At 40.8% G+C, this 15186-nt stretch overlaps 1 protein-coding gene across 1 annotated transcript in view; it reads left to right on the plus strand.

The window, feature by feature from the left end:
• The window catches only part of SLC2A2 (solute carrier family 2 member 2), a 175315-nt gene extending 160446 nt beyond the window's left edge, over positions 1-14869 (plus strand). Inside the window, exons 10-11 of the mRNA XM_085635463.1 lie at positions 10305-10508; positions 10618-14869. Of these exons, the coding sequence (XP_085491589.1) occupies positions 10305-10508; positions 10618-10818 (405 nt within the window). The 3' untranslated portion in view covers positions 10819-14869. The remainder of the gene's footprint in view (positions 1-10304; positions 10509-10617) is intronic.
• Positions 14870-15186: the final 317 nt, after the last annotated feature.

Raw genomic sequence — 15186 nt, forward strand, 5'->3', positions numbered from 1 at the left:
TGATTGTAGTTTTTACAACTACACTGATGACTCAGCTAATATTCTGGCTTGAGTTTTATGCAGAACCATGGAATTTAACGGATTCACAGCTTCCGTCACTTAAGCCAGGTTTCTCCTTATAATTGGAACATATCTTGTTCATAATGCAAGTTTCCATAGTCAGGAGCTTGATCTTTCACTTCTACATAATAATACAGATGTTGGCTTATTATAATCAATATTCAAATTAATTTAAACATATGACACTGATATGTCTATTTTTTACTATATGCTTTGACCCAGATGCAGGAGACTTATCATGGTTCTCTCTGCCTTGATTAACAAGCAGTGATCAACACCATAGAAGAAATATCCAACACCACAGGTGGGAAGTCGAACACATGTTTTTTGTTGCGCCGTAATGTGTCTCTCTCTGACTTACACTGTAGAGTAGATGTAATAACACTATATTACCCCAGGGCAGACATTTGTGACCAGTAACAGAATGGGAGGCCACAGATTTAAAATAAAAGGAGGACCGGTTTGGACACTTCCCCCTATCCAGAATATTGAGAACGCGGAACTCACTACAACATAATGATTGTAAGCCACTTTCTAATTACAATTGGATTATTCGCTCTTTTTAAGGCTACGGCTTTCATCTGGCTAATGGTGCCAATTTCCTTTTATTATTATTTTTTAGCCTCAGCGATGCGTCTTGACTCACAAATAATTCCTTATAACATACGACCAAGCAATCGTGAATCTAGGTCAGTAAAAGGATAAAATGTTACGTCACGTTCTCCCAGTTTTCCTCTGGAGTAGGTGAAGAGCTAACGCTCATCTTCCTTTCTACCACTTTACACTATGGGCTCAGTAAAGATTTTTCTTGGGGATTTGGAATTAAACCTTTTCTTTTCCCCTTTATTCCTTTTCTTTCTTTTTTATTTTCCATCTAACTTTACTTCTTCGAGGAATGGACACAATCAAATCCCTAACAACACTGCTATAATGGCAGACCTATTTATTGTCACAGAATGCATACAATAAATGACCTCTGTCCTTATTAAGCAAGGGCACAACCAGAGGTTTCTTTCTTCCTTCCTAGTGCTTCAACATTGAAAAAGAATAATATTTGGAATCTGTTGTGTTGACAAAAAAACGACTGTCCTTAGAACACATTGTAAATGACTGTACTTGTATATATATGTTTACAGCCTTGAAGAAAGTCACTGTTGTGATGAAACACGTGTCAGCTGTTTTTCCTGGTTCTAATACATGTCACGGTCTACAACCATCTGCCTTCTGTCTTCAATTTTAGAATTAATGGATATGCGAATACGGAGTAATGTGAAGGCTTGAAACTGTTCCTTTTGACTGTTTTAGCGAGTGCTTTGGTACCACCATTCTTCATGTTTGCCCAGAAGTACTCAAACTAGTGTGTTTTATGTATCTACGGTAGTAGGGTGTATTTTGAACCAATATAGCACCAATTTGATATATTCTGTTATTTTCTTACAATTGTTGCACTTGACATAAGATGTGCGCTCGGCAATAACCACTACTGTTGTAATTATTCGCTAGGAGGGCACCCGGCAAGATTTCCCCAATGTAGCAGTTCACAGGCGGTCGCGACCATTCGCGGCATGAAAGCTGCTGCTGAAGTAGAAAATCTTCTCCAGCTGCAGCAAAATGAACTCAAGAAGCAGCCCCCTCTGGCACACCATGTGGTGCCATTAGTGCTGATTTCTCAGCACAGAAAGAGCTCTCAGCGCAAAAAATCAGTGCGAGCAGCACGTCATGCCTAATTCAGCCCATTCGCGGAACTCCGCTGAATCTCGCTGAGTTTTTTGTTATTCGCGGATTTCCACAGAGTGAAACTTTGGAAGTTCTGTCCAACCCTAGAATCAAGAGATATGTTGCTCCTGAAGCCCCCAGATCCTCTGTTGCTAATCAGTTAAGGATGCCTCAGTTTAAGGGACAAAAAGAAGGGGACAGGAGTTTCTCTTTACAGGCCACCATCACAGGCCACCATCTTATGGTACTCTCTCCTTCCTCAATCAGGCTGGAACCAAACTTCCTGAGTATCAAGACGCTTTTGAAGTTCTGGCTGTTTGAGCAAGTTTTTGATCAGTTGAGCCATCTCACCTCTTGGTTGTCACAGCGACTAGAAACCCTTGAGGGTGCATGCACTCTATAACCTTTCCTAGCATAACATGACATCATGGGTGTCATACCACATCTGCAAACCACACTTTACATTTTTTTAAAGAAAATCCCTCTCCTGTTATTTGCCAACTCTCCATCCTTTACCCCATGTGCTTCTTTCTATAACAAAGGTCTTTTGTCATTCATAAATCCTTTTTATCTCTATCTTCTGAAATGTTGGTAACAATACATTGATGCATGTATTATCTGCTCCCAAAGAAATACTTACAATTCCGAAGTAAGCACAGGCCTTTTTCATTGCCAGGAACCTCATCCTATTCTTATGGAGTCTTTGCCTTGTAGGTACATATGCTCCTGAAAAACAAAGCAACTTGACAGCCCAGAGTTTACATCAGGCATGTAGGGAAGGCAGGTAACCAGGACTATGACTAGAAATAGTAAAAGTAATGATGCTTACTGGCAAGTAATTGAGTAATTACCTCCTCAACTCTCTTCATTGTCCCAGTCCTTAAATCATGAGAATGCACCAAAGCAGAAAAATTGGACAGCAGGGATCCCCCAAGTAACCAAATTTCCCAGATACATAACACTGCAGTATCCTTCGATATTGCAGTACCTGAAAACATCATCCATGTTTGACAGATACCGGAACATCTGACATTTGCCAGCCACCTGCTATCCGCAATGGGACATGGATGTAAGTGGGTTGGTCTATGGTGCAACATTGGAGCTATCTCTCAAGGGTGCCCTGCTGGAAGCCACTCACGACATAGAAAATCCAAAGAATGACCAACACAGTACAGGTCCTGGAGGGAAACCAAAACTCATCCCTCGAAGACGTAATATGAATTGAAACCTATAGGGATCTCAAGAAAAATCCTTGGCCACAGGAAAAGAACCCTGTTGCTAAGAAGAACCAGGGGAATGTATCCAGAGTGATCTGAGGATGAAACCACTGGTAACTAGAGAACAAAGTGGTTCTCATGTCTCAAATTCAAAAATGCTCTGAAATGAAATACCAAATTCTCTGAAATGACAATGGCCACCCGTCAGCCCTGCAAGATGGAATGCAGAAGGTACAACGTGATGCAATTTTACAAAGTATATGAATCATTGCAAATCGCAAGGTGCAGTCACGACCACCCATTCTTGCCTTAAAGGAACACCAGTTCTAAATATACACCCAATGTAATGTAGACACCGAAAGAAGGCTGGGTGACAAGACTATTGGATGTAAAAATGGCCACATCAAAACCTGAGACTGAAATTCTATCCTCACAAATACCAGACCCTAAGTAGAGTTACAGAAGAGCCTGGGAGAATAAATAGAGGACAGGCCCATGGAAACCATTCAGGGCTTCTCGATCAAGCAATGATGGAACAGTGGAAACTAGGGTCATTGAGTCCAGCAAGGAGCCACAAGAACAACCTCTGCAAAGTGAACTCTAAAATCATGGAGAACCTGTCAAAGGAGAAGCAATGGTGTGAATTCACTCTGGAAACTCAGGACAAGAAAGCAACACTCCAAGCCCTCAAAGTGGACTGCAGAAAGCTGAAACGCAGAAGAGGCACAAACGAGGATGAGGCAAATAAGTCCTACTGTAGGCAGCCAATCCAGGTTAAGGAAGGGGACATGGGAGAACATAAGGCCCATTTCAATGGGTGGAAATGCTTCATTTACCACCTGAAGGAGAAACAGGCAAGAGAGCAGCATATGTCTTATGCCTATATTCTGAAGACTTTAGCCTGGGATGCATGTCTAGGGACCCAAAGTTCCTCTGTCCTCTGATGCTAGATGTATGGCTGAGTCACTAGCAAGATGTCTGAATACCAATCACCTGATCATGGAGGCCCTGCACACACATAAGCCATGCACAAAGGTGACAGACTGATAGTGACAGTTTTCTTGAGGCAGAGAGGTAACACAAATCAAAGTCCCCAAGTTTGTCAGGCATGGGCTTAAAAAATCAAGGCAATGAGGAACCACATGCTGAAGGTGGTTATGGACCCAAGAAATCTTTAGAGGCAGGCTGCCCATATTACACTGCAACAATAGTAAAAATCTAGCAAGTGCCATGGAATTAATCAGCAAGGCTGACAGGGTGAACAGCATCATAAAGGGGTTGATTTTGTGTGGGACTCAACCCCAACCATCCCCAAATAAATTGTAAGAAAAAAAGATCCTGAGAAGCCACAAAACGGCTTCCATCTTAACAGACCTGTCAAAGCTCCCTGACATCCATGAAAAAGGAGTGGCCTGATCAGCCAGCTCAAAATATGAAAAGACCTGGAAACCTAACGAAAGGTGCGTACCCATCAAAAGATCCAGGAGATACAGAAAACCCAGGGTGTGAAGGCCCTACTAAATGGAAGCATTCTAGTCTAGCTCCCTGTTTGAGGTCCCCAAAGGCCCTAAGGAAGACAGATGTTAAATGTGCCAACCCTGGAATGCAGCAGAAATACAAAAGAGTTCCAGAAGAGCTTGACAAAAGTGATCCAGCAACAGTAAGGCAGAGCCCCAAGCATGCCAAAGCCAGAACCTGAGTAGCAGGGAAAGATCCCCATTTTGGAGTACCAAACCATGGGTGTACTAGTAGACAAAAAAGGTTAGAACTACAGTTTGCTATATGGTTTGCCAATTTAAAGCCGCACACATTCCACACTGACCCAATGGTGGGCGTTCAAGCACCAGAAGTGTAAACTTTCTTTTTTTGCAAATGGAAAACGATGGTCAATGATCACTGCACACATTGTCTCTGATCGTGTTGAACAAATATTTCAATGCGGCAGATGTATTCCTCAGAACTGACATGTGGTACCAAGAACAAACTGGGAACAAGAAAATAACTTACCAAAGCGACAAATTAAGGACCTACTCATCTAAGATAAACACATCTGATAACAATAAGGCTTACTGATTAACCGGAAAGGCAGACCAATGAGCCACAAGTCTGAGACCAAGAAAGGTCAAGGGGCGGAAGCACAGGAATAGAACCCTGAAGGAGAAACAGCCTTTACAATGCATGCCTTTACCCCGCATCCATTACCACTCAATACCTTTTCCACACATTGCATTTTCAACGCACACCTTTACCACAAGTAAACCTTTACAAAGTATGCCTTTACATCGCAACGTAAGTATATATAAGGTAAGCGTGCGCATGTGTGTGTTTGTGTGTGGAGATATATATATCATTTTTTTTCAGAAGCAATCCCAAATGCAAAACTTCAAAAGAAGCGGGCACAGATTCCAGACATTGAGGTGCGAATGTTTATTGTTGCTACTGCTCACATGTGTCCATGACGTGTTTCGGCTACTACAAGATGGCCTTGATCATATGTATTCACTTAAAAAAATAAAGGTCACAGAGACGTTATAGTTAGACTCAGATTTCACTTGTACAAAATCAGTGAAATTCAGCTGTTATAGCTACCTGAGCTAATTATTACTTACAGCTCCGCAGTACACTGCTTATGACCTCACATATTACATCACTCATGACATAGTCAGTGACATAACTGATGACATCTCAAATGACATCACTGATGACTTCATCAACAGATTGATTCACACCCATATAGAACGTCTTCTACACCCACTCTCACACAAACCCTCACATAACCATTCACAGACCCATAACAGTACTCACCACAACCAGTCACTCATCCATCAAGCAACTCACACATCCACTCACTGATACTGATACTAACACACCCACTCTCTCCCCCTACAGCCACTCATGTAGCCACTCACTCACCAATACAGCCACTCACACATTCAGTTTTACAGCCATACAGACACTTACACACCCACTCATGCGCCCTTAGAGTCACTCAATCACCCATACAGAAACTCATACAGCCACTCACTCCTCAATACAGCTATTCACACAACCCACTCACTTACCCATACAGTCTGACACACCCACAGGACCAGTTAAATAACCATTCACACAAGAATACAACCACTCACACACCCACTCACTCACCCTTACAGCTATTCACATAGACATTTGCTCTCCAATACAGCTGCTCACACCCACTCACTTACCTAAACACACACTCAAACAGCTTCTCACTCATCCATACTGCCACTCACACAGCCACAAACTGACCCATACTGCCACTCACACAACCACTCACTCTCCAATACAGCCACTCACACAGCCACCCACTGAGTCATACAGCTACTTGTATCCATACAGCCACTCACACACCCATACAGCCACTCCAACATCCACTCACACACTGATACAGGCACACAGCCACTCAGATATGTTAGAAATAGTATGACTAATTACTAGTACAGAAAGAATAGTAATTTAACTTATGCTGTAGCTTGGTGTATATCTTTAAGTCCCAGAAACGTTTATAGAAAACGCTCTTGGGATGATATCATCAGTGATGTCATTTAATATTTCACCTGTGATGTCACTGACCATGTCATGAGTGATGTATTATGTGAAGTCGAAAGGAGTGCATTGTAGGGGCTTACGTCATAGTTAGTTCAGGTAACTATAATTGCTGAATTTCACTGCTTTTGTATGAGTGAAATCTGAGCCTTACTATAACATCCCTGTAACCTTTGTTTTTTCAGTGAAATCTACTTATATTCACTGAAAAAAACAAAGGTTAGAGGAATGTTATAGTTAAGTAATATAATTTAAAAAACCTTAGGGATTCACTGAAAAAAACAAAGTTTACAGGGACATTATAGCTAGGAAATAGAATTAAACAACCTTAGAAATTCATTGAACATAACAAAGGTTAAAGGGACGTTATAGTTAGGAAATAGAATAAAAACAAAACTCCCAGAAAAAACCATACACCCTGTTCCCCACGTGATAAAAAAAGAAAGGTTTTTAGACAATTTCTTGCCCATGAGGGGTCCCTCACAGAACCCTCCATTAGTCCCATGGGGTCAGGGTACCTCTACTGTGACCTCTTCTATCACTTTTTAAACTTTATTTTCTCCTCTGGTAACTTAGTCCTGATAAACAAAATGGCAGCCGCAACTTTCCTCTCTGATTGTGGACAGCCAATCACGGCATTGCTATTGTGAATCCAAGGAGGATCCGTAACCCTAAGATATACATCTTTGTTTTCCCTTTAAAATCTCTAGAACTACTCAATGGATTTACACAAAATAACAAAAAGCATGCTTTCTTGACCAAGAGCTACCTTTCTACCACATTTTGTGTAATCCAGCAGTTCGGACTGTAGTCATGTTCAAAATCGCTACTGGAATTAATATGGGAAACGCTTGTTTTGACCCACCCCTTTTTCTCAGCTACCACTTGACAAATCACACCAAAACTTTCCATGCACAACAAGACATAACTAAACACTTTTTTGGAAAAAGGTCGTCAAAATTCATCAAATGGTACCGAAGTTACAGGCAAGTCAAAAACGCTTTTCCTATGGAAAATAGGTTCTAATTATAGCTACCTACTGGCGACTGTATCCATATCGATCTATCTATCTATCTCTCTATATACTCAATGTTTTCAACTAAATAAGTTAGCAGTGCTAACTATAACTAGTGCCCCACCATGCACTTCTCATGACCTCGCATATAGCATCACTCATGACATGTTCTATGACATCATTTATGACATCACTCATGACTACACAAATGACATCAACACTACTAACTATAACTGGTGAATTTTCATGTTTCGTTTAGTTCAAAGCTTTAATGTTCACACTGACAAATTCACCCCTTTTTTATTTCATTTCCACAACACGTCCAATTTTGCACAGTAAAAAGTAATGGCTGGCATTTAATTTCTAACATTCCAACGGCCAGCCAATCAGAGCACTCGCAAGACTCGTGGGAGTCGCTGGCTCCTGCAAGAGCGTGATGGCTCACAGGAAAAACAGGCCTCTCGACCAATCACAGGGCTCTATTTTAGATTTTGCTCTCTTTTGGGAAGCTCGCTAGCATCTCGCGAGCCCAACTGTCAAAATATACAATTATTTTTTACTCTGAATTTCTCAAAAACTACTGAACCGATTTAAACCAAATTAAAAAAAGGTACAATCTGCGGACCAAGATCTAACTTCCTGCTGAATTTGGTGTCATTCCATTTAGTAGTTTTTGCTACACCTGTCTAAAAGAAGTCTATGGAAAATACATGGAAATTTAGCTTTTTGGGATTCCCCTTTTTTCTCAGCCCCACTTTTCTTCCTTTCTATATTCTTACCTTGTGTTGGTAATAGCAAATATGTGGTAAAGGCTTCGCTCTTAAAGGCAATGCATGGTAAAGCCTTTGAATGGACCTGGATGCATGGTAAAGGCATGCGTTGTAAACGTATGTATTGTTCAGACATACAACCCCCTGAAGCAGCACCACAGGCCCCACATCTGGGATCCAAAACACTGTCGCCCTCACAAGGCCTCCAATGCTCAGGCACTCCGCCTAACAATTGAGTTACCAATAGCCGTTTGAAGAATTGAGAACTGAGCTGGCCTTGATGAGATTCAGGCTAGTGATCTCTATAGCACAGTATCCATTGTAAGCATGTGTTGAGCCATTCATCTTGCCCCACAAGCTGTCTGCCACAGGAAAGTTAAGAGTAGACAACTACGGCTCAATGAACAATATCCTAGTGACTAGAAAAAGCCCTAGGCCTTGTATCATAAAGAGACAGTGACTACTGTGTCTGTTCAGTTCAATAGAAAGAACAAAATGCTCCACACACAAGCGAATGAGGTTACTCGGCCCTACATCAGGTAGCAGTAGGAGATGAGCTGTCTCTCAAGGTCCACACATCATGGGAACAGGGCAATGCATGATTTGGACTCAGCCAGCCTTTCCGAAAGGACTCAGAGCAATCCCCTACTTCCACGAGTGGCATGGTTAACATGGCTACAGTGTGCCTAGAGCAAAGAGCATGCTAGCCACCCATGACTTCCTAAAACGCCACCCTCCCAAAGCCCCTGGTACAGAAATGAAACACAAAAGTCCAGAACATTGGCGGGGTGGGGCAACTAGTAAGGATAATACCATGCCTGCCTCAAGTCATGGTAGATGGATGTCTGCAAACCAAATGGGCTGCAAGTCAACAAACACCACCACAACACCAGTAGCAACCCTTCTGAAAGAATGGGAGCCAATGCAGGAGAGCACACCCAATAACCAGACCTAAACCAGATGAACCCTCCCAAACCCCATAATTACCACATGCTTCACCATACCTGTAACAGATTCATAGACAATAATTAGATGCTGAAGAACCATGGAAGGAAGGGCCTTTGATTTTTATGCTACAGTAATGAGACAGGAAAAAAACAGGAGTGGTGGTCCCTATTTCGGCTACCACATGGAAAACGACCTGGGCTAGGTAACAGGTATTTGTTAGGCTAGTTTATATTTTAATGATGTACAACTTTGACTAGGATGATAGATGAGAAGGTAATAGGACAGGCCTTAGGGGAATAGAAGGCTTTAAATATCAGTAGACAAAGATTTGAACTTTTAAAGCAAGAGACTCGGGAAGGGAGAAACAGGCAAGAGACAAAGCCTGGCTAATGACAGGGGTTTTATACATGCAAGCAAAAAACATCTGGGAAATCCTGGGGATTCCTGGTGGAGAATAATTGGCAATGGTGAAACACTCCAGCATAACCATTTCTAATATTTTCCTTACCAATTTGCAAGAGAGGCTGGAGGAAATAGTTTGGGAAGACTGAAGTAAGATACGTGTTTATTTACCAATTGATCCTAACTAATCTGGGGCAGAGGCATGCATATATGTTAGATTTTAAGATTTATCCAGGCCTTGGCCAACAACTAGTGCAATTTTCTTAAGATGTCTTGAGGTATCATTTAGAATGGAATTGCATAATAGACTTCTTTCCATTGTCTGTTTAGAGAAGGGACATGCTTGTTGCAATCTCGTCTCTTCATTATCATGTTCCTTTTTCCTGCTGACCACACTATTTTCAAAATCTTTATATATATACTAAACATTATTAATGCTGATCCAAAATGTCATCCATGGTTAATGGAAACTAAAATGGCCCATACAAGTCTGATTTTCTGGACCATTGGAGCTATTAATGATAGCAGATTATGTAACTAAACACTGTCATTGTTGGTGCAATTATGTAATTATGTTTACATGTTTTACCTGGCATTTTCTCATTACAGAGCCAGGTTTATGGGATAAGCTACCTGAGCATGGTGGCCATCTTCCTTTTTGTGGTTTTCTTTGAAATTGGGCCAGGACCAATCCCCTGGTTCATTGTTGCAGAACTCTTCAGTCAAGGACCACGTCCGGCAGCTATGGCCGTGGCCGGCTGCCTGAACTGGACATGCAACTTCATTATTGGAATGTGTTTCCAGTATATAGCGGTAAGAACTTTGAGATGAACACTTTAAGCATGACCTCCATTAGTGCTCAAAACTGAAGAACAACCTACTGCCTGTTGCTAACATTTCTAATTTCATTTTTATTTCACAGATTCTATGTGGGCCCTATGTATTCATCATTTTTGCTGCACTTCTCCTTGGCTTTACTTTGTTCACACACTTCAAAGTTCCGGAAACAAAAGGAAGATCATTCGAGGAAATTCAAGCAGAATTCCGCAAAGGCCGACACACTCCAAGAGGAGGGGCTAAAGCTTTTACAGAAATGGAGTACCTTGGAAGCAGGGACGCCTGATAGCTGACAAAAGGCCATTGTATAAGACATTTGTGAAATGCTACTTATTCCACAAGAAGTTATGTAACTATGCACCAAAAGTTTGTGACCTTGTTTCCTTAAACAGCACGTCTAAACTTACTAGACATGGCTACAAGTTCCTGTGGCCATATGTCACCATTAGGTCAAGTGAACATAACAAGTAATGCTGATAATTTAATACTACTGATTGCTATAAAAGGAATAGGATTCCAGGCCTGGTATCTCCTAAAACCACATCTCAGTACCAAGTATTCCTTGGAGTTATCAGTATTGAGTTTAAAGATAACAAGTAAGCTGATACCAAGTAACCAGGTTACATCAGTTGACTGAATTAAATCAACTTGCCGAGTACCAAACTGTAAGGCAGTGCTTAGGGGGGCCTTTGAGAAGGCTGGGTGGGACAAGGAAAGTCCTTATGCACTTTACTTTGCATGGGAGCAGAATAAACAAAGGATATCAAGTTATCATCATGGATGTCTGCGCATATCCATGAATGTGTTCAAAAGCTATGAAACCAAAATTCAAACATTTCTCCCACATCTTCTAAGCTCACGACTAAAGGAGTTGGGAAGTGCATATACCGTGGTATATATATGAGGATCCCTCATTGCGCTTTTTGTAGGATAGTTTGAAACTGTAGGTTTTAATTTACTGAGGATCCTATACATTAGTTCATAGAGGCATGTTATTATCACAACAAGGTTTCACATTTCATAGAGCAAAAGTGATATGCTTTACTAAAGGCAGCCGCAGTCTGTGCAGGTAACAGCGGAGGGACCGTGTAAAGGGGGATTTCGAGGGACGATGCAGAGGGAATATTAATTATTTAATTTTCCCTCCGCATCGTCCATCGAAATCCCGCCTTACGTCGCCCCACAGCCCCACCGCTGTTACCTGCACGGACCACGGCTGACTAAAGAGAATGCCTACCTATAGGATTAGGTCTTGTTAATTCTTATTTATAAAACATGTTTTTGGATGATACGCTTTAAGCAGATCATACTTCTTAAAAATGAGAAAGAGCCACAAGAAACAACCAGTCACACATTCAAATGTACTACTGCCCTGGATTTGTGGACATTCTCTACTACACAATAGTATGTTGTTATAAATATGAAAGCCATACCCTGCCCACACTTAGAAAATTGACAATTTTTATGCTAAATTACGCTTACATATTTGTGAAAGCATTGCCTCTCAGACATCACAGTTTTATAATTTATAAGCTGAACTCACACATTAAAGAATGTTATCACATTTGCAAAGATGATTTTATTTCCCAAAGACATTTTAAGTAGGCAACTATTGGGCATGGACATTTTCGCAAGATGCGTATTAAAACAAGTAATATTTTATTTGTTTAAGTCCAGATTTTATACTTTTAACAAAGTCCTGTAAAGCTCTTAATTACCAAGATTAAAAAAGCATTTACAAATACACTTCTAGGCAACTCAAAAGCGTACTTATTACATGAGTCCTCTTTCTAGTCCCTCTATCTTCCAGAACCACTGCTTCCTTTTGACCTTGTTGAGACTCATCTGTAGGTATCCGAAAGCAGACTTTATTCCCTACCACCATGGTATTAGAACAGGCAGGCTGCCAGGTTTTTGGGGGTTTTACCTGGGTATTATACAATGTAATTTAGAGCCTACACTACAATATGCCTTTATATTCCTCTACTGTTAAATTATTTCAATATCAGACATCATGCCCACACTTTTTCAGCTATTCTTTAGGGAATATCCACCCTCATAAATCTTATCCCTTTAAAAATAATGCTCTAGTCTTTTCTGAAAACAGACTACTTGCCAGTTATTAGTTGCCCAGATCATTGAGCGCTATTAAATTGGGTAATTATAACACCTGTTATTTAAAGCACTGAAAATCTGCAAAAATGTGGCATGAACCTCTATACAAAAACAGGCCATTAATTTGAATATTATTGTCATTATTAGGTTACACTATGTGTGTAGCAATGTCCTCTGAATTGTGTCAACATCTAAAATTATCAGTTAATTTGGCCTCTGAAAAGCTATTCTTTCTGACTGCAGATATTTTTTCTTTGTTTGATATATTAAATGGCCAAAATGATTTTGCGTCGGGCTGTGCCGCAAAAGTGGCGTAATCCCAATGCAAATTAATACTAGGGGACTCATTACGATGGAGGACGGACTTGAAACGCCCGCCACCGTAGCGGTGATTGGGTCCGACTGCCATGCGCGCGGCGGTCCCTCATATACAATTATGATGGGAATGCCACCACTGCGGTTGGATTCCGCACCTTTAACATTGCGGGGGTGGCTGCTGACAGCAGCACCGCCGCAATGTTAAAAAGAGCATGGTGTGCATTTCACTGCACTGCGTGGCAGGCACTACACTGTGCCTGCCACTTGGTGCGGTGAAATGTAGGGGGGTACACCCCCAGTGCACCCACACCTCCCCACAACACAAGGGGACCCGCAACGAGCCCCTGAAGACATTCTCTGCCAGCCTTTCAATGGCAGTTCAAGCACCACAAAAAGGCTGGCTTCCGCCGGCATCATGTTTGTGCCGGCGGAGCCTGCTATGCTCCACCCCCATTGTGAGCATGCTGACCGCTCCGCCAGGCAATCGTGACGATTGCTACCGGCTGAAAAGTGTCGGACGGACTTTCTGTCTGCTGCGATACCCGCCACCATCATTATGTGGCGGGGGTAAATCTCATGACGATGGCAGAACGATCGCCACTGCCGGCCCGGCGGTGGCTATTTTTCCGCCATCGTAATGAGCCCCATAAATCTGAACTTCCATTATTAGGTGTGACAGCAGAGTTGTCTGCAAGACGTATTGTTACCAGTTTATTTTTTTTAAATGTGCATAGAGTGGGCTTTGGTGCCACCCATAGGTGTATTACTCCCTCACCTCAATCTATTAGTTATTTGGTGTAACATGCAACCTTCTTGGAAGTGCTTTCTTTGGGATGCCTATGGGACTATTTTATATCTGAAAATAGGAAAAGTATGCCCAGTCCTCATGCTGTTTGTTTCATTTGTGCATACAACAGATGCAAGCAGCATAAAGCCGGGCTTATTGACTTTGCCAGAGCTTATTTTATTTTCTCTTTGCAGTTACACTCTGCCTATAGTTTTTCCAATCAATAACATTATGCATTTTCACATCACCAAACATACTTCAAGTACTTTTATACGATATGAATTTCCCAACCAATGCCTATTCATTTGAAACTCAAATGAGAAGCTGCAGTATACAAAATGTAAAATTATGTCATTAAACAACAGGTATAATGTCAATGTCATTGAAATATTTATCTTTGTAAACCATGCGAAATAAAATAAAAGCGGGCAATAGTTTTTTGGCCATTTTCAGCCACCCTGGCTTGATCTATGCTATTTTTGTGCCTTGATTCCTTAAAGTGTCCACACCCTGAGTAGATTATTTTCAGAGGTAGATAATAAATATTTTAAGCAGAAATAAGAAAGTAGTTATGCACTGTCTGAGATTTATGGACATCATTCAAGGTGATTGTGGTAAAGACAAAAATACCCCCAAATGCCTTTTTTAGTGTATAGGAGGTGCTCAACAGGTAAAATGTTGTTTTGCTTGAAGACCTCAACATCCTTGCACCATTCTTCCTGAGAGTACTTTGCAGTTTGCATCTCTAGTATCTCAAACAGTGCTATATGTATATTTAACTTAAACAAGATATTTTTCTGTCAGTGGTTAAAATACTTTTGTTATTATACATTTTGTGGAAGTAATGCATTAAAAAGGCAGTCTGAATAACACAAAATAGTTACATCACCAAAAGAGCAATTTAGCCTTATTCTGAGCTTTATTTTGAACAGTTTCAAAACTAAATTCATATTTTATATATCATTGGATGGAAATATTTAAATATGCCTTTCTTAGTGTTCGATATTGTACTTTTTATGTGCTAACAATACCTACCTTATTTTGCAGTGTCTAATTCTGAAATCAGTCAGATGTAATATTAAACCAACACATACATGTTCTGTGCTCTTGCTTGAAATGTGTTCTTATGGTGCTTTATTTTCAAACAGACTTGCATGTATAAAGTTGGCACAGAAGTGCCTCACATATATCTATTTTCATCAACACATGTTAATGATCATAGAAGCAAATGTTGGAGATATACTGCATGCCAAAAAGTATGTTGTATTGTCTACACAAAGGGCAATCTGTAGAAGCTGCAAAAAGGGCATAAAACCAGCAAGCATGTTTGGAAAGAGACACATTTTAAAAGAAAAATATATTGTAACCTCTGTTCGCCTCTCCATAATCTATTTGCCTTATGAGCAAGCACAATAATTGTTAACAAAGAGGAAC

This window comes from Triturus cristatus, chromosome 11 (assembly GCF_964204655.1).
Source record: "Triturus cristatus chromosome 11, aTriCri1.1, whole genome shotgun sequence".
NCBI lineage: Eukaryota > Metazoa > Chordata > Amphibia > Caudata > Salamandridae > Triturus > Triturus cristatus.